The sequence below is a fragment of the Harmonia axyridis genome, chromosome 4, assembly GCF_914767665.1.
Source record: "Harmonia axyridis chromosome 4, icHarAxyr1.1, whole genome shotgun sequence".
In the NCBI taxonomy this organism is placed as follows: Eukaryota; Metazoa; Arthropoda; class Insecta; order Coleoptera; family Coccinellidae; genus Harmonia; species Harmonia axyridis.
In genome coordinates, this window is record NC_059504.1 from 35465315 (window position 1) to 35485435 (window position 20121).

A 20121-nucleotide genomic window follows, 5' to 3' on the forward strand; every position below is an offset into this window, starting at 1 on the left:
TAATAAGCGTTGAGGAATAAAATTTTTACACATTTTTTTGAGATCAAAATATTCCAAGAACGGTACATTGTGTCGAGTTCTATCAATAGTAACTTTTTGGTATGAAATTGAATAATGTTTGAGTTCACTTGAAATTCTGACTAATGCATCTATTTTCAAAAAGGACTGTAATACGTGTAACTAGCGCCTTCTATGAGAGTCAGATATGAAAACAAACTAACAAACTCATGGAATGTTTCAGTTTTCAAAACATATTCGTATAAAATTTCATAAGAATGTTGCCAGTAGTTTTGGCGAAATCTCAAAAAATGCGTAAAATATTTTTTTTCTGCAACCGTCCGGGAAGAGAGCACTTCCCGGACGCTTTTTCTCTGAGAAAGTAGCATTTCCCGACCTAGTCCGGAAAGTACGTACTTCCCGGACTAGGCCGGAAAAGAATCATAGAATCCATAGCAACCGAGATAACGGCTGACAGTTCATATGAAATTAGTTGTCAAAAATTTGCGTTTTTTTATCGCAATCGCAATAAAATATGGAAAGCAGCAGCGATAGTGTTATTTTACATGGTTGCCGAAAAAATATTGTACGCAACCCGCCCGAAAATGGTTTTTTTGGACTCACAGACTTCCAGGACGAGCGTAAGCGAGTCCTGGAATTTCGTCTATTCGTCCAAAAAAACCCTATTTTCCGGACTTGTTACGTAAATTACTATTCTTCAACGCTCATTATCTTGAATATTACGAATATTTTCATTGTGCAAACCCCAATTATTTCACTAGAGATGGGGTCACTTTTTTTTGAAACACCGTGTATACGCAGTTCTGTATCTGAATCCCGCAAGTCCTCAATGGGTGTGTAATTGAACGAGCGCTCAAAAACTCCTGACTACACGTCACGTTTTTTTCGATATTCTGCCTGAATTTTTTACGGTTCTGATGACGCGATTGACATGAAATATTATTTAAAGCTTGTAATTTTTATTTAATATTCATTTACAAAAACTCCACTATGTTGTCACGGAAATATTGGATATTTTTTATGGTTCTGCTGATCATTTGATCTGCTCGAAATTCTGCAGGAAGCTTGAAATTTTATTTTATATCAAGAAACTTAATCCCATCACCGTCGATTTTGAGTCACGGAAATATGAGGAAATTTTTCATTATTCTAGTGAACATGATACTACACGATGCTCGAAATTGTTATTTTTCTGCAAAATAGGTGCACGTCCCGAAAAACAAGAGAAGAAAATTTTGAAGGGATTATTTTTGCGAAATAACCATAGTCGAATTATGTCCATTAACAAACTAAATCGCGAAATTCGCGATCCGAACCTACCCTGAAATTTTCAAGATTCTAGGTATTTTCAGTCCGTAGATAGCTACTTTAATTTGACCATGGAGTCGAACCGTATAGTGTGGGAACATCCCCGGCTCAAATTTCAAAATGTGCAGACATTTTGACAAAATAATAAAGTGATCTGTTCAGAAAACGAACGCTCAAAACTTGAAATCCTAAAATTTCTGTAGGTAGGTGTAGAATCTGAAGGATCTTCCATCGAATTCAAACGACACGAAGATTCCTTCATAATCCTTCGATTATTCAAGACGAACATCACGAGAATCGAATCCTACATACAAAGATGAAACCGATAGATATTCCGTATTTATGACTACAATTCCGCAACGGAATGTTATTACAATTCGAACAAAATCGCATGGAAGCATACCTACTTCCGTCATAAAATACCACCGACCTGCCCACATATCTATACCAATATCCACATCTTTTCCTCGCGGCCATAAGAAATCCGAAGAATGAATTCGATTACGCTCGATCCGAGTCCCAAACGCCAGACCGCAATAATAGCACCGAGTTTCTCGCTTGCTCTGACGTTGAAGTCTCCGCGACTCAGCGGGGTTCTCGCCTTACCGGGCATCTAAATCTCTCCGTAAATTACAAGTGAGCTTGTTATTCACTGGATTCATATGTTTCCATTAAGACCGTCGTTTGTTTAGGTTGAATACGACTCACGAAAACTATATGAATACTGGAAGTTTGTATGAATGCTATTTATTGGCTCGATACGGGCGTTGAAATAGTTAGGTATAGGTACTCGTATGCGGAACGCGATGTTATGTATACCATGCGTTTTTGGAATGTGTGCTCAGGGCACAGTATAGGAACTATACAGTAGTAACAGTCTCGATAAAATGAACTGAAATTTTGTTCCAATCGGGAATTCGCGCATTCCTCCCAGCGCAGGAGGAAGCTCTCAGGATCTTCATTCATTTGAGCGGGAATTCAAAAGTATATTAGAATTTTCATAGATATCTTAAAATTTCCAATATAGAGAGTGGCTTTGGAAGTCATTTTTCCAGTATTTCTGAATTTCATATACCAATGGTTAGTATATTTATTTATTATAGTGACACTAGAAATAAGGACGTAATTTATAATTATCTCATACAAATTGTATATTTTTTCCTCTAAAATACTGTTCAATAAATCATTGAAACTTTCATTATTAACATTTGGCTTGCAACTAATATTTGATGCATTCTTTTCAAGTTATTCCATTCCTATAATAATTCCATAATATAAATACCAATTCCTCATAAAAGCTTTCCAACAAAAAAGCAGAACCGATTTAGAAATATTGTAATGAAGAAAGTACTGGAAATTAACATGTTATTACGTACATTTAGGGCTTTGGGGTCGGTGTCATACAATAATACCTGAAGTAGAACTGAATATCTTAGGTAATTATTGTAATTTGGTTAACCTTAGCTGATACCTACCAAAAAAAGTTCCGAGATCGGTTTAGATATGTCGGAGGTATGAGGACAGAACACAAAAAAAAATCAGGTGAATTGAAAATCTTTTCCTTTTTTAGAGGTCAATTATAGATAAATATCGACTTAGTTGTTTATGTCACTCATGTTTACTCCTAGTTTTCTTACTAAAATTCAAGATAAGGGTCTTGAATGGAGGTATTTTAACTTGTCACAGAATTTTTTAAAACAATTAAAGAAAAACATATTATGAGAAGAGAGACTATATTCTTCGTTATACATATACCTTAAAAATATATCAATAGAAATCTTGTTTTATCACACAAATATATCAATATAATCAATAGAAATCTTGTTTTTTGAATTGATACTGTCGTTTCGACAATTAAACATGCTGCATTGATTCACCATTTTGAATGAATCAATAAGTAATTGAAATCTTGGAAATTCAAAATTAACAAACGAATGTTTACTCGGTAACATAACAAGGTAAAATGAGTAAATAACTTGACACTAAGGTTAGGTTCACGTGCAAATCGACGATTTCTATGATATAGTTCAATTTCTCTAAGCTGCGCTAGGAGGAATGCACGTGTCCGACAAATGGATAAAAAATCCTCGAAGTGTTACTACTGTATAGTTCCTATACTGTGCTCAGGGTTTATTTTTGGGATTTCGCAGTATTCGATGATAATAACCTCTTATGAGGGAGGTACATGATGGTTTTTACGGCAGGATGACTACCTTCCGATGCGTCCCATTATTGAGGTCCATATATGAGTACCTAGATAATTTTTCAACGACGAGGACATAAAGTAAATATTCTTCGGAGTTATTTTTTTTATTCTTTTGAACATTCAAATTTATATTGATGCCTGACAGGGTACATTGCCTAGTGAGGCAATGTACCTACATTCCCAGGATGACTTTTACATTGGTACAAAGTCATCCTTGTTTAGAGAAGCTGCTAGCTGAGATGATGTGCCTAACATAGTCACCTACAAAAGTGATACATATTCTCCAATGAATTTTTCTTACTTTTGTCTTTGCTTCCGAAATATACTGCAACCTAGCCTAGCATTTTACTGAGGTATTCAATACCCCAGTACCACTGTAGGCCAGAAATCAGAACTAACGAGAAAAAATTACTTGGTAAATACCTAGGTATCATGTTTTAGTTCCAAATAAAAAAAGGTTTTACATTTTCTATTGTTTCATTACCAAAAACAAATTTGAAACTGTTTAATTGGTTAGATAGTGTAATCCCCAAATTGTTTGTATTATATTTTATGTAGGCACTAAATACATGGAAAGTACCTATAGAACTTGTTTAAATCATAATTTATACTACCAAATAGAAATGGCGGAAACAGTTCAATATTGCAATAGTCCGAAATTCATATTTTGTATATCGAAATTTTGAAATCATGGAGAGGTGATATAGCCTGTTTAGGTTTTGTATATGAATTTTTCACTTCTTTCAAAGTTGTGATGGTCAAATAATTTAATAACCAAGAGAAAAATTCTGTCACATTCATTTCAGTAATTATGGGGAAATACTTGAATGCTTCAGTTTCCTCCTACCATAAAACAATAGAGGAAGTAACAATTTCGCAAACATTCAGTTTGTTAATATTTTGCTACTAAAGTGGTCACCTAGAATAGATAACGAATTTTGAATTCACTGGGATATTATTGTGTGCATGAAGCGACAAGAAAGATAATGACAAGCAAAAAATGCTATGGTATTACATATAATGTGTGAAACGTTAAAAGCTTCAATTCATTCATTCAAGTTTTCCTCATATTTATAACATATTTGATACATTCAAATCAACTTTTTTTTTTATTATTTGAGTGTTGTTTTATGATATACCATTGTCTCAATTTCAATCATATAAAAACTATGGAGTTGTATTTTTTCGAACGCATATTAAAAATTTTATAGTATTCAGTAGAAATAAGCCAACGGTCAGCATCTTTTTGTATAGGTATTAGAAAAATTGAGCCGTAGCGATATACACTATTAAGCTATTTCTATCACTGCAAAGATTGAACGAGAAACAAATTTTTTTGACCTTTGACAAGTAAAAACTTGTCATTAATAAAAACATAGCGAGACACACTTTAACAGCACATCGAAATTTTTGAAATCCACTCCAAAAATAGTGAATATTTTGCACAAAAATTTTCGCAAAACTAAAGCACTTTTGCGTCGGCGTGAAACACCTTCTCGACCAGCAATAAGTAGTGAAACTGGTGAAAAAATTTGAGCTCTTGGGACAAGTTTGTGATGTGAAGAATCGAAACCGTGTGCGTACTTCTCGTAGCTCGAAATGTTGAGAAAAGACATTTCGTTGATTTTGCCGAAAAACTTTAAGGCTTTTAAAGATCAGTTCTAATCCTTAATTAGATCAACTACATATTTAACTTTTATTGTGTTTGAGTTGATACTACTCATCCAACAAGAAATGAGGTTCAAATACTTAGGCATAGAATTATCAGGCTGTGGTGATGTTGAGGAGGAAGTGAGGGCACAAATTGTGAGGGCAACAAGAGTGGCGGGATGTTTGAGTGACACGGTATGGCGAAATAAAAATATCAAGGTGGAAACAAAGGCCAGAATTTATAAAGCAGTAGTAAGACCAACTATGACATACACCGCTGAAACTCGACCAGACACAGCGAGGACAAGACAACTACTGGAGACCACCGAAATGAGGGTACTTCGCAGAATAGCTGGAAAGACACTATTCGACTGGGAGAGAAGTGAAAATATAAGGAGAACATGCGGGGTGGAAAATATCAATGAGTGGGTATTGGGTCGAAAGAGAGAATGGAACGACCACATAAGTAGAATGGACGAGGAAAGGATGGTCAGAATTGCACGCGACAAATCACCACTAGGTCGCAGAAGTTTAGGACGCCCTCGAAAGCGATGGAGCGACAATTTGTCAGTGTAGGCAGAGATTCGACGGAAAGAAACAGGCGAATCGCCTAAAATGAAGAATGAAGAAGAAGAAGAAGAGTTGATACTAGAACTAAAGCCGATCGATCACTAGCGAAGTCGTATCTTCGCGCTGATTGAGTCCTTAAATTGCATCAAAATGATTTTTATCGAAAAATCATCTTTAGTGATGAAGCCCTTTTTAGGTTACGAAGGCTACGTTAATAAGCAGAATTATCGCAATTGGGGCTCTAAAAATCCAAGAATGATTGTTGCATAGCTTCTCCATCCTCAAGTGGAGGCTTTAAAGTTCGATTCGGTTAACTAGAAATCAGCTTTTTCAGAATTGCGATGAATTTGATCATTTGCTCTTATTGTAGTGAAATAGTTTCTGTATAAAATATTATTGGATTCCATTATTATAATTATATTTATTTTGAAATATTTAACAGGTAACAGTTATCTCGAAGATTTGTTAAACTACAAAGGCTAGTTACATCAAATGTGATCTTCCTAGGTGGCATTCCATGAATGTCAAAGCTCCGAAATAAATCAAGAAACCCATGTCCTACTCTTACTGAACGTTTAAAAACTTCAAGGATGTAAAATTTTTAATGAAATCTCTTCCTTTTTTTTGACGTCAGCTTCCCATCAATCAATTCACCAAAAGTATAATCTTTCTGAAACTTTCCCCAGAAAATCCTCCACGAACCCAAATCATGCAACATCACCTGTAATTTTGAGACGTTGCCACAACATGCCATAAAAATCCCGATTACGTCTCTGCCCGAGCATGCAACGACAGTTTGAAACTTGAAATAGAAAGTGTTCTCACGATAGGATGAATAATCTATCGGGTTCGCGAATCCAAGCGTTCTAGATAAATAACTCAAACAATTACTCTAACAATAACACGCCCACATTGTTTTGCATGCGGATCTCTCCCCTTTGCGGCTGTTCCAAAGGCTATGAATTTCTTGCCTGCAATTGGAGCGACTGCCTCCGGTATATCATCTAGAGACATGTTCATTTCTGGCTTGCTTCAAATTTATTGTCTATCATTCATTGTTATGTATTCGGTGAAATGGGGATAACAATAATAATTAAGGATGGAGTGGTAAGTACACAGTAACACAGATTACATACAAGATAGCCGACGCAAGATCTGAATTGAAGTTACTGCACTTTTATCCACGGAAACTTCACGTTGAATGGCGAGTTATTGACGCTGAAACTCATGTACTCATCAAGCTTGTCGGCGCTCTCTTTGAAATAAACTTTGATTTTTGCTGACTTTTATTTCGTCTTTGGGGCGGCTTCTTGATTTTTCAGGAAGATTTTTTTATATTATTTATATTGATTCTTCAAAGATAGATATCCAAAAGATTGAAGAAAGGATTCCATATCCATCTCCTTATTTAATCTTATATAAATCGTGTTTTCATTTCATACCACAATCAATTTCAATATTTATTTTTTCAATCGTGAATGTACATTATTGTTAAAAAGCTAGTTATACATTTATGATTCAAAGTATTGTTCATCGCTGGCCACTACTTTCCCCCATCTTTCGGGCAGCGTATTAATCACGCGTTGAAAAAACTGGTCATCTTTTGAAGCGATCCATGAATCGATTAAATTTTTCACTTCTTCATAAGACCGGAAGTACTGGTCAGCCTGGCCGTGTGCTATTGATCGAAACAAGTGACATTCCGAGGAAGTAACGTCTGGAGAATACGGCCGGCGGGGTAGGACTTCCGATTTCAACGTTTCCAAGTATATCTTGACCACTTTCGCAATATGGGCTGAGCATTCTTCATCAGCCTTCCCTTATCCACTCCTGGACGTAGGCCTCTTTCATGTTCCTCCATGCTGTCCTGTCCTGAGCTATCTGAAACCATCTATTTCCTGCATACTGCTTCACATCATCAAGCCATCTTCTCTGTGGTCTACCTACACGTTTCGTCGTTCTTGGTCGCCAGTGTGTCACTTTATATGTCCATCTCGATTTGTCTTGTCGAGCCACGTGTCCTACCCACTGCCACTTCAATTCTACAACACGCGCTATAATATCTACGACTCTAGTTCTTTGTCGGATTTCTTCATTCCTTTTTCTGTCTCTAAGACTGACATTGAGCATAGTTCTTTCCATCGCTCTCTGCATCACCCTCAGCTGGTTTGCGGTCTTCTTAGTTATTGCCATCGTTTCCAGGCCATATGTCGCTACCGGTAATATGCAGACATCGAAAACTTTTCTTTTAAGGTTTACTGGGATGTCGTTATTCCTGAATATATACTTCATCCTTCCAAAAGCCATCCACGTTAGCCTGATTCTTCTTTTTGTCTCTGCTGTTTGATTTTCTTTGCCGATTCTTATTGAGTGTCCTAAATATATATATTCTTCTACATTTTCAAGTTGTGTGCCGTCAATGTTTATGTGTTCTGAGGTGTTGTTGATGAGTTTGGTCTTTGAAACATTAATTTTCAAACCGACTTTTTTCAGAGCATCACTAAGTTGTTTTAACATCTCGCTCAATTCCTGCATGTTGCTACTTATTAGGACGATGTCATCGGCAAAACGAAGATGGTTTAAGTAGGATCCATTTATATTTATACCTTTCGTTTCCCACTCCAACGATTTAAACACATTCTCCAGCGCCAACGTAAACAGTTTCGGTGATATAGTGTCGCCTTGACGTATTCCTCTACCTATTCTGATCTTATCCGTCTTTAAGTCATCGTTAATTTTGACCTGGAACGTGGCATTTTTATATACAGGGTGTTTCCTAAACATGCGGCAAAAATTCAGGGGGTTGTTCCTTGGACTATTCTAAGAATATTTTGTCCTTTGATGATTTTTGAAAAACCTATTTGTTTCGAAGATATAGGGGAAACAAAATTTCAGATAATAACATTTTATTATGAAAAATTACATGAAAATTCAACTCAACCTACAAAAACTGTTGAAAATGACCACCTCTAGCCAGCATACAAGCATCCAATCTTCTCCTCATTGACTGCCGAACCCTTTCAAAAACACCAGGATCATTTCTTATTAAGTTAATTGCTAATACATCACAAAACGAATTCAAATGAAAACCGTGTTTAATCTGTATTCCTTTACCATCTGCACTTATCAATTTTTAGTCAAAAAACTGGCCGTTTTTAGTAATTGGAATGTTGTTAAACAAATTTAAAAATAAATTGTACCTACTTAGTAAACACAGTGCGGTACGCATTTTTATTTAAACTATTATTAATTTTAAAAATATGAAAAATGTTGTTCGCCCTGTATCTTCGAAACAAAGAGGTTTTTCAAAAATCATCCAAGGACAAAACATGCTTAAAATAGTCCAAGGAACAACCCCCTGAATTTTTGCCGCATGTTTAGGAAAGACCCTGTATATTCTGCAGTAAGTGTGTATAACGAGAATCAATTCTGGCATCATGCATTGCCTGTGTGAATGCCCACGTCTCTATAGAATCGAACGCCTTATGAAAATCGATAAATGCCAGATATAGGGGTACATTGTATTCAGTTGTTTTCTCTATTAGTGTTCTTATAGTCTGTAGGTGGTCGATTGTACTGAACCCCCGGCGAAACCCCGCTTGTTCTACAGGTTGGTAGTCGTCGAATTTGTTGGTCAGCCTATTGGTGATTATTTTTGTGAGCAGCTTGTACAGGTGTGACAGAAGGCTTATTGGTCGGTAGTTTTCTATATTATCACTCTTCCCTTTTTTGAACAGCAGAATAACTTCTGCGTTTTTCCAAGTATCAGGAATATTGCCCTCGTGCAAACATTTATTCAGAAGAATTTGCAGGGGCCTTTCGATAACTTCTTCTGCCATTTTTATCATCTCACATGTGATTCTATCTTCTCCGGGACTTCTTTTATTCTTCATATTCTTTAGTGAAGCCCTTATTTCTTGTTGGGATATCTCTGGAATATCCTCAGATCCCACATTGCGAACTATCCCACGTTCAACTGTTGGAGCAGACTCGATGGAGGTGTAGAGAGCTGTATAAAATGTCCTGATGTGTTCGACTATACTTTTATTATCTGTTATCACATTTCCCTGCTGGTCATTCATTTTGGTTATTCTATGTTTGCCTTGTGATAATTTCGACCTTAAAACCCTCATGTTTGAATTTTCTTCTATTTCATTTTCGATAACTTTGGCATTGTATGCTCTGATGTTTCTTCTCACTTCTTTATGTATTATTTTATTTAATTCCTTATAGGCATGCGTATCTCTGGGCATTCTTCTCCTTTCTTCCATGAGAGTCAATGTTTCCAACCGCAACCTAGTATCTTTTAAGCTTCTTGGTTTCGCGCAGATCTTCTTGACTGTTGTGCAGATGGCATTGGTGATTTCATTGTTGAGTTGGTTAATGTTCATATTCTCAAGAGTGTCGGTTGGTCTCAGTTTCTTTTCCAGTTCTCTTCGATACTCAGTAGATCTCTGTTTCAGGTCTTCAGCTGCAGGAATTTTGCCTTTGTGTATGAGCTTGTTTCTCTCTATTTTAAGTTTGAAACAAAGACTTGCTCTAACTAGCCTATGATCGCTGTTGGTGTCAAACTGGTTTAGTACCGAAACATCTGTACATATTTTTCTGTTATTAGAGAGTATGTAATCAATCGCTGAGCATTGTCATGCTGTAAAATCACTTTATCATGTCTATCGTTGTATTGCGACCGTTTGTCTTCCAATGCTCGGCCAAACGCATTAATTGTGTTCAATAACGATCGCCTGTGATTGTTTCCGTCGGTTCTAACAACTCATAATACACTACGCAGAGCTGGTCCCACCTAATACTGAGCATGATCTTGGATCCGTGAATATTCGGTTTGGCCGTCGACGTGGAAGCATGTCATGGATATTTCCATAATTTTCTGCGCTTGGGATTATCTTAATGAAACCATTTCTTCAGTCACAATGCAATGCAGTTGAAAGCCGTTCAACATCTTTCGGCTTCAACTCGTACGGCACCCAATTTCTTTATTTCTGAATCATTCCCATGTCTTTCAGGCGTTTTTAAATGGCTTGTTGCGTCACTCCCAATGATCCTTGTCTTGATCAAGTAATGCCTCTAATTGTGCATTTTCCGAAAGTTTAGAATGGGATTTGTTTTTCGCTGTACACAGTCATTCACCTGCGAGTGAATACTACACAGCTGTAATTTTCGGGTTTATCTGTAATCTGTTACTAAATAAACTCTTTTCTATTCTATTCTATTCTCTCTTCCACCTGCATGCTAGTCTTCAAAATCGCCGTTCTGGAAGCATTGAAACCACTCTCAGCACGTTCTTTCACTAGTAGCGGCCTCACTATAGATATTTGAGAATATTCCATGAGCCTCAGCCGCAGATTTTGTCATATTAAAGCAGAAAATTAAAACCTTCAGCAAATGACGAGAATTTGGCTCGTAAACTGACATGTTTAATCGAGAATTATTTTACAATGCAAACACAAATCGACTAATATTTCGATGGTCTTATGTTTAAAAATACCTAAGCTTATTGTATGACATATACGATCTATTTATTTTGACTACCACTTACCTCTACAGTCATCTATTGGAAAACGACGGAAGCAAAGTTGTACACCTAATACCTATATGCAATCATATTCTTGCTTTTATCCTTACGATTTGAGGACTTCAAATTAAGGTAACAAAAGTAAGCTCTATAATTTTTCATTTTCAAGCATTTTTGGCCACAGGGTAATACCTACAATTAAGTCACGTAGAATAGATGCTATTTATAAACTGATTTATAAACAACAGTGATATAATAGTAGATATATAGAATTTATAATCGGTAGAAAACTATAACAAATAAATATCCCACGGGTAGTAGAAATCATTTTCATCTTCATCTTTCTTGTCCAACATCATTATTTCAAATGAATAAATGGAAGAGAACAATCTGTCAATAAACTGTACAGCTTCACTGCAGATGAAGTAATTCATCCAAGTCGTATAAAACAAAACGTAAGTCTCAATTCGATCAGAAGCCGCATGTGTACCTCCAACTTCGACTTAATAACGTTGAAAGTCTTCTATTCCGCAATGATTCTTCTAAGTCACGCAACAAACGACTACCACTCGCGTAATATTCATCTCACATCTGCAGAACAACTTACAACTTATCCAAGAACGTCTTGAGATACCCATGGCGAGATGGAAATAAATTTGAATTCTCCTCCATCACTGGATGCTGCTTATGAATGTTGGATTGTGCAAATGCCTTTTTAAGTAGAAGTAAGATGTTTCCTATCGAAGATAAGCGACGTACTGAAAAAAATCCATGACAGGATCACAAAGTAATGTGAAGTTTCGTCCTGCATAAATGTGTAGCTGTTGTTACCATCTTCCGTTGATTAAGCCTTAATGGTAAAAATATGCGTGAAATCAGTAGTGAGTTATTCTTCAACCATAGATAATAATGCTAAAATGAGTAGGTACATAAATGCTGGACGCATGTAAATGGCAAATATAAAGTCCGTCGTTGTACGGATTCTCTTTGAGTTACTTTCAGGAATTTCTCTCATTTCAGAAATTCCTCCAACCGCGGTAGAATGACTTCGCTAAACTGCATTCACAATAACATCTATTTTCTGATAATTCTCTTTGCAAGAAATAAACGATAATTTGAAGTCCGGGTTTTATGTTCTTAATCCGCATAGGTATAACAAAATTTAAACACCGGGTGGATTTTTCAAGTTGAATCAGTTGAAAATTTTCGTAAAGAAACATTTTTTCTTCGAATAAAAAATTATGATTTTGAGGAAGAAGTCGACTTATGCTCCCATTTTCTTCACCCTTATGTGGAAAAGTGAGGTTTAACTTTGGAATCTTATGTGGAAACACTTATTTTTTATAGCAAATTCCTATTCTAAGGCAAAAAATGCAAAAGTTCTGTACGGACAATTTCTCACGATTCGTCAAAGGTGGCTCTGGAATCGATTTGAATTTTCCGTCTGAACGACCTTAATGTATCAGTTCTATGAATCATTCTCATGAATTTCCGGAGTAAATTGTCCGATTATTCGTTGAAACGATGAAAAACGTTTTGTACATAAAGATAGAGGGCTTGATGGAGATCTCTACTAGGGAAATAAAAGAGATCCATTTCGATTATTTTTTCTTTCAATTAATATATCCTTTTTTTCGAACCAAAACAACAAAAACAAATAATTTCGTCATTTTCGAAATAATAAATGATAGCAGATGTACTAAAAACAAACAGTTCAACAAGAAACGTAGAATTTCATGTGAATAATAAATGGAACCGATACGTTGAGGTAGTTCAGACGGAAAATTTATTCGATTGCAGAGCCATCTATGACGAATCGTGAAAATTGGTAGTACAAAACTTTTGTATTTTTTGCTGTGGAATACGAATCTGCAACAAAAAGAAAGGAATTCACATTTGAAATTCCAGAGTTGACAAATACAGGGTGATTCATGAGAATATGTTTGTATTTACGTTTTGAACGGATTCCAAATATAAAGGTAGTCATATGAATATCTTTCGAATTCTCATTCCCTGTCAAGATTGGCCCCTTCAAAGGATAGAACAATTCGATAATTTTATAATGAAACTCAGGAATCTCCACATTCTTAAGTTGCAAACACTAATTATTATTTGTAATTATAAGGTGAAATTTGATTTCAGGGTCAATACTGCATAAATTTATTGTTTGTTATAGAATTGTCAATTGACAATTCTATAACAAACTGAAATTTGATTTCAGGGTTGATACTGAATATATTTATTGTTTGTTATAGAATTGTCAATTGACAATTCTATATCAAATTTCACCTTACAATTAAAAGTGAACAGGGTAAATAATAAATCAATAAACTAATTATTATTATCCATATTAATTATTGAGATCATCCTCAGAGTAGAAAATGTAGATTCGTAATTTTCAGTACGTAGGTATCTACTTAAGTGAATATTGTCCCGAACATGTGCTTACAAATTTGACAAATGAAGTGGAATTAAAACACATTTCAGAGACCTGTGATACGATATTCAACTAAAAAAGCACACTTTTTGCTTCCTGAACTGCGTGAACGAAAGTTTTGAAATAACTCAAAAAAATATTGAAGTAACTAACTAGAAATATCTGAAAACACTCACGGAACAACACAACCGATGACAGATTGCGGAGAAGAATGCAGCATAAATGAGCGGTTTTGAGCAGGTAGACAGCATTAATTTTAACACGATGGTAAATATCGAAGACGAAATATTCAAAATTTCATATTCCACGGAGATTCATTGAAATAAATAGGTTCAATTCAATATTATAAGTGATGTGAATTTTCAATGCTACAAAACATTTTGCATTCGTGAATATATTACTCCTCTGACAACGTCCAGATAACCATGTTGAGGATACTTTAGAAGTGCATATATTCCCTCTATCCCCATCTATATCTATGCTCATTAGTTATTACTCTAAGGTGGTATGCTAGACCAGACGTCTAATGTCATATTATATTACACGAGGGCATGTTGAAGACTATTTTCCTCATCTTAATTTTCACCAATCACAATCGCTCAATTTTGTTTTACAAAATGAATTTTAGTTGAAAAAACTGTATGACAGCACCTGTCTCAGTTTTTTCGTGTCTACTCGCTTGACACCTACCCTCATCAACCTATAGCTTCTTGATTTTTGAGCGCACGTCCACCGAACAGATCGATTTCATCACAATCTCTTTAATTTTCAAATTTTGAGCCGGGAATGTTCCCAAACGATATGTTTTTACTCACTGAAGACGAATCAGTGGTCAAATTCAATTGTGTCCGTCCAGACGTGAGTACTATTACTCCTGAAGGAAAGAACGTATAAACATGAAATTTTCAAGGTAAGTTCTGATCTCCAATTCCGCGGGTGACGTACCTACATAATAGACCAAAATCTGGAATATTGTTTTCCTTTTAATTTCAAAACTATCGATTCGATCGAGATGAGAATTAGTTTCAAGACGTAAAATAACAATTTCAAGCTCTATGCAAAATTTATGTTTGTCACAGGATCAGAACCATAGAAAATTTGATAACTTGATAACTCTGTGACCACAATATTGACGCGGAGTTGATATTTTGGGTGTAGATACTTTCAAGCTTCTCGCAAATTTTCAGGATGGAAAATTCAAGACGAATATTGGAAAAGAAATAGCCAATATTCATTTCGGGATAATATTTCACATATACAGGGTGTTTCATCATTAAGGTTGGGCGCTGAAATTTTCGAATTATTTTTGTTATAGGCTCCAATGAAGTTACAGTCTCAAATTGTCTGGAAATACACAAGATTTTCCATAAACTTTGTAATGAATGAATTCATTATTTATTCATATTATTAGTTTGGATTAGTATTATTGTGCTCTTCTATTATTAAATTTCAATATGATTTTGAAATTGAATACTAGGAGAATGGATGCATGTACTGAATTTTTATTATCTATGAGAACTCTATTGGATGTTGAAAATGAAAGATAAGGCATTGATGTTTCTCCCTATATTTTATTCTCTCATTAAGTATAAAATTTGGTACCTAATGAAAAAGTAAAATACAGGCTATGCCATTTGAATCAACGTTAGATCAATAAGCATATTAATGAATTAATATTAATAAAAGTAAAAATGCTACTGAGCTTTTCCGAGCAGCAGCCAACAAGTTAAAACTACCATTTAACTAGCTAACATTCGGAACAGATAGAAAGAAGAACCATAATAGACCGTCGCTTAAATAATGGAACACCCTGTATACCTATATACAGTTCCATGGTCTCCAAGAGCGCAATTGGTGAATTAATTAATGAACGCCCAAAAGCTACTTCTACACCACCACAATGCCTTCCCCATTTATAATTTTCAGTTTTATTTTTGATTTTCCAAATTTTGAAAGGTTATATCTTATTCGGGAAAAAGATAAATCGGACAAATCAAAAATTATAAAAGTCGATCCAGCCCTTATTGAGTTATAAATGGTGTAACTAACCCGATTGTGTTCTGTGAGTATATAACAGACAGTCGATCATGCAAGTATAATTAGTCAATTACAAATGAACCACTGTTATTCCAAAAACATAAAGAAATCAAGACACGTAATAATGTTGAATGAACTACATTCTCGATCGATTAGTTGAATTCGATACGTTCACCAATTTCCTCACAGAGGATTTCTCTCTCAAAGATGTGGACAGTGTGATCACTCATCCTGTCTTGCTAATAGTGTTGAAGAGTTAGGTATTGCAAAACCGTGTTGTGATATCCGGGAAGACATCAAGCTAATCTTGGTAAACCGACATTTGTCCTCGTTATTTTGAAAAGATGCTGAGTTTATGAATTGGTGTAATTCCTCTGGTTCTCTCGGGTTAAAGACACGTATTTTGTTTCATTCTATGTCACGATACGAAGAGCGAGAAATCTCATGTTGGATAACAATTTCATCTCAAGAATCCAGACAATTATGATTTCGGATGAAGTCTCTTCAAAACTCATTTTAAGTGTGGTAAGTTACATTATCATTTGCATATCATCCAAAAATGTAATAATAAAAAATGTCTTCTATTTTCATCGTGACAGCGATAAGCAGTCCTTAACCAAACCGATCGCTGTATCATTTCATCACAATGTCTATATTTTGTGAATTTTGAGCAGTAAATTGTCTCAAACGATAAATATCGACTTAGCAATGACAAATTGTAACAACGATCCCATATGAAAATATTTTCATCGCCCAGTTCAATATTTTTGAATTCTGAAGCCATCAATATGAAAATGTGGATATGGATTGAAAGAATGTTATGAATATTATTCAACGGATAATGGATAAGTTCGACTCCACTTGCGATCGAATTTCTGCTGTGTTCCTACACCAGAACTGTTGTTGAATCCAAAATTAATCCCTGTGCTATAAAATTGACTTTCTTAGGTAACAGAAACTATTCCTCATTTGAACTTTTGGCGTTGAATATTTGAGCCGTTTATTTTGAAAGTGACCTAACTCCGTTTTTCAATTTTCTGCCGGTTACCTTGTTTACATGTACAACTTCATGTTATTTATCAGTGACGCACTTCAGATTGCTTATATTCAGAGAAAATACGATACATTTTTTTACACATAAGTTTTCCGAATTAATTGAATAACTGAGCCGTGTAGTTTGAAACGCAAAACTTTCAATATCTCGATATGAAGATAAATGGAGTAAGGCCACTTTCAAAATAAGCGGCTCATTGGATTTTATAGATACTTCTAAATTACATTATTTACCACTACCCGTTTCATCTTGATTTTGAGAAATGAAAATAATCTAATAGTATTCAATGTTGATATCTACAATTAAATATTCTGTTTTTTCAACTCACTGATTTTTTTTCATTTGTTTTCACATTAAAACAATTATGGCCATCTCGAAAGTATGTCAATCATATGCTCTAGGATGAAATTATCGAATCGCAAATGAATATAAGTATTCACATTCACATAAAAATGTATTTTAGTATGTATAACAGTGATATATTTTGATGTAAGGTTGAATGACCTGAAGCACTGAATGCAGTAATTTTTGGTAGCAGCAGTATTTAGTGAAATTTTCAAATCTTAATTGGAGCCATTTTATAACTTATCTATATTACTATAATAATAATGGATTTGGAGAGGATTTTAAATTTTTCAAAGCAGAATATCAACTTAAATGAAGTTTCTTCATATTATATCAGAGCTGTGCCAAAGCTCAGTAATTTGTGATCAAATTGTAAGAGTTCAGTTTAGTTCATTCAAATAACTTCATTCCCAAACTGAGTCGACTAGTGCTTCAATTCCAAAATTTGAGAGGTGACAATAAAGCAAATATTCTTATCTGTGAGTTTTTTTGAGAGAGTTGCATTTAGCCAAAGACCCAATTTTTTTAATTTTTAAAATATATAATATACTCAATCAATAACGAATTCAAAGGCAATATATTTCATAAATCCATCATCATTCCTCCGACCAAAAGTGATATCAACATGTAGACCAAGAAACCTCAAAGAGTCGGATGATTGCAATTTTCCAGAAGGGACATTTAAAATAAGTCGTCGACCTGAATCACGAGTTTGAAAATAAATTAGATCAGTTCTATTAACATTCAATATGAGAGAGTGCTTGTAGCACAAATCAAAAAAGCTTTGCACTAACAATTCGCACCTCATCTTGAGTTCCGTCAGATCCGGCGCTCTGATGAAAAATGAGGTATCATCCGCTCTGCGAAGACCAAAATCTTGATGGAAATACAAAGTGACGAGTAATACTTATTTATATATGATTGGGTAGATCATTCACAAATATAATAAATAATAAGGGCCCTCGAACAGATCCCTGCGGGACACCCAGCTTCACAGGATATTTATCGGAATCATGCTGATCCACACTTACATAAATATACGAATGGTTAGGAAACTCTGGACCCACTCTAGAAAAACACCTCTGAATCCAAGACTATATAATTTATCAACAATGAAATTGACCTTTAGGCAATCGAATGCCCGATATTGTTCGAAGAACAAGCCTGCAACACAGATTCCTTTGTCCAAGCAGCCGAAATTGACCATTCGAACTTTGGTTTGTGCGGGCTTTTTGAATAATGCGCTAATTCAGATTGATGTCGAAACAATGAAATTGGGAAATTTTGGCGTTTAGTTTCTCTTCACCACCGTCAATAGGAAATGAAAACTTCAAAAGGGGTTGTTATAGGATTTTTCCCCCTTAATCAGTGTCATGCCTGTGTCCAATTGAAAACGAATACAACATCCATCACAACCCTCCTCCCCATAATTTTCCTCAAGACCCAACCGACAGTGAGGCGATGAAAGATAAAATTGAAGGCTATTAATAAACGCAAATATCATATTCCCCAAAGTAATCAGCGAACAACAATCATAAAGCCCTCTCCAATATGTTTTCATAGATGCTCACATAATAAAACAAGTGAAAAACGCGCAAGCCGTGTCGACACGGCCCATATCACAGCCAACCTGATTACGGGGGGTTGTAAATATCAGTGCTTCTTACACCCTTGGGATTTCACCCCGTCAAGCCCTGAATGGCTGGATTGTCTTCCTGGTGTCCGATTTTTGTCGTGTTGACGCCTGTGCAACTGGCTGGAGAAGTATATAAAACGGACTTATGTCGAGGACGGGCTTATTTATTCATGAGGTATGCATATAAATAGTCCGGTGTGAAGGGGGCTTAAGCGCAGGAATTTACGTTCCCTTGTTGCGAGTGTGTGGTGGTGTTTTTTTTTTCAAGTGTTATCGGACTGATTTCGAACTGGATGGGGAATTATGTGATGGAGATATGATAGCAACTAATTCTCATGGTTAGTTTATCTTGGAAGTATATGTGGAAAAAAGACAACAAATAATAATAATAAGGTTTTCTTATTCCTCAGTCATTCAGTTTTTTTATTCTTGAATCAGGGTGCAAACGAAAATGACAGATTCCACGGATCATTTTTAGACAAAACGTCCCATAAACATAATCTCGCAAACGATTTAATTTCAAGATGTAAGGGGTTAAAGTTTGATTTTTTTTCAATTAGTTTTTCTCAGAGCGTCTTTCCCGCATCAGATATATTCAACTTAAATTTGGCATAGATATTCCAATTTGGAGTTTTCATCATGTGATATGCTAATTTTGAATGCAAATTTACAGGGTGATATTTTTCTAGAACAGTGGCCTCTTATTTCCTCCATAACTTTTTTCTGGTGAACCACTGGTAGTAAATGTGAAAAGAACCTTTGGTCTAATACTACACTTTTTGGTTTCTTGTGGTTTTGTCATATCTGCTACCGATTCAGAGAAAAAAATTTCAAATAATACTCTAGTTATCCTCAGGTAAATCCAAATTATTTTAAAGATCCAGTTAGTTAAAAGTGAGCTGTGATGAATAAATGAATTATAAGTTTTTTACTTATTCACCAAATCTATTACGAATATTATTAAAGATTCGATGAACAGGTATAATCATCACAAAAGAGTAGGACTACAGCAATAACCCTGTATCTCGAATACATAACGTTTGTGGGCCTATGTTTATAAGACTTTTATAGAATTATCCAAGAAATCTCTCATTTTCCTTTGAACCTTCATTTTAGTATGTATTATGTTATTATTATGTGAAAGAAAAAAATAAAAACTTATAATCAACAGAGGGTTCAGCGTAAATTACCGCTAATGTTCATTAAGAATCATCAATCATCAAAACATTTTTGGACTCAATTTCAGGAATTAACTTCTGTAGATACCTACCCGTCCTCAACTCTTAGAAAGGTGTGCCCAAAAGGGTAATTTGAATTTGGAAAAAAATAC

General features: G+C 35.1%; 1 protein-coding gene across 3 annotated transcripts in view; it reads left to right on the plus strand.

The window, feature by feature from the left end:
• The window catches only part of LOC123679356 (probable nuclear hormone receptor HR38), a 130749-nt gene that overhangs the window by 56712 nt on the left and 53916 nt on the right, over positions 1 to 20121 (plus strand). Inside the window, exon 1 of one of the 3 annotated variants that reach the window (XM_045616932.1) lies at positions 19093 to 19129. The exons of the other annotated variants lie outside the window; for them this stretch is intronic. Within the exon in view, the coding sequence (XP_045472888.1) occupies positions 19108 to 19129 (22 nt within the window). The 5' untranslated portion in view covers positions 19093 to 19107. Of the gene's footprint in view, positions 1 to 19092; positions 19130 to 20121 lie in introns of those variants that run through there. 3 annotated transcript variants of the gene reach the window in all.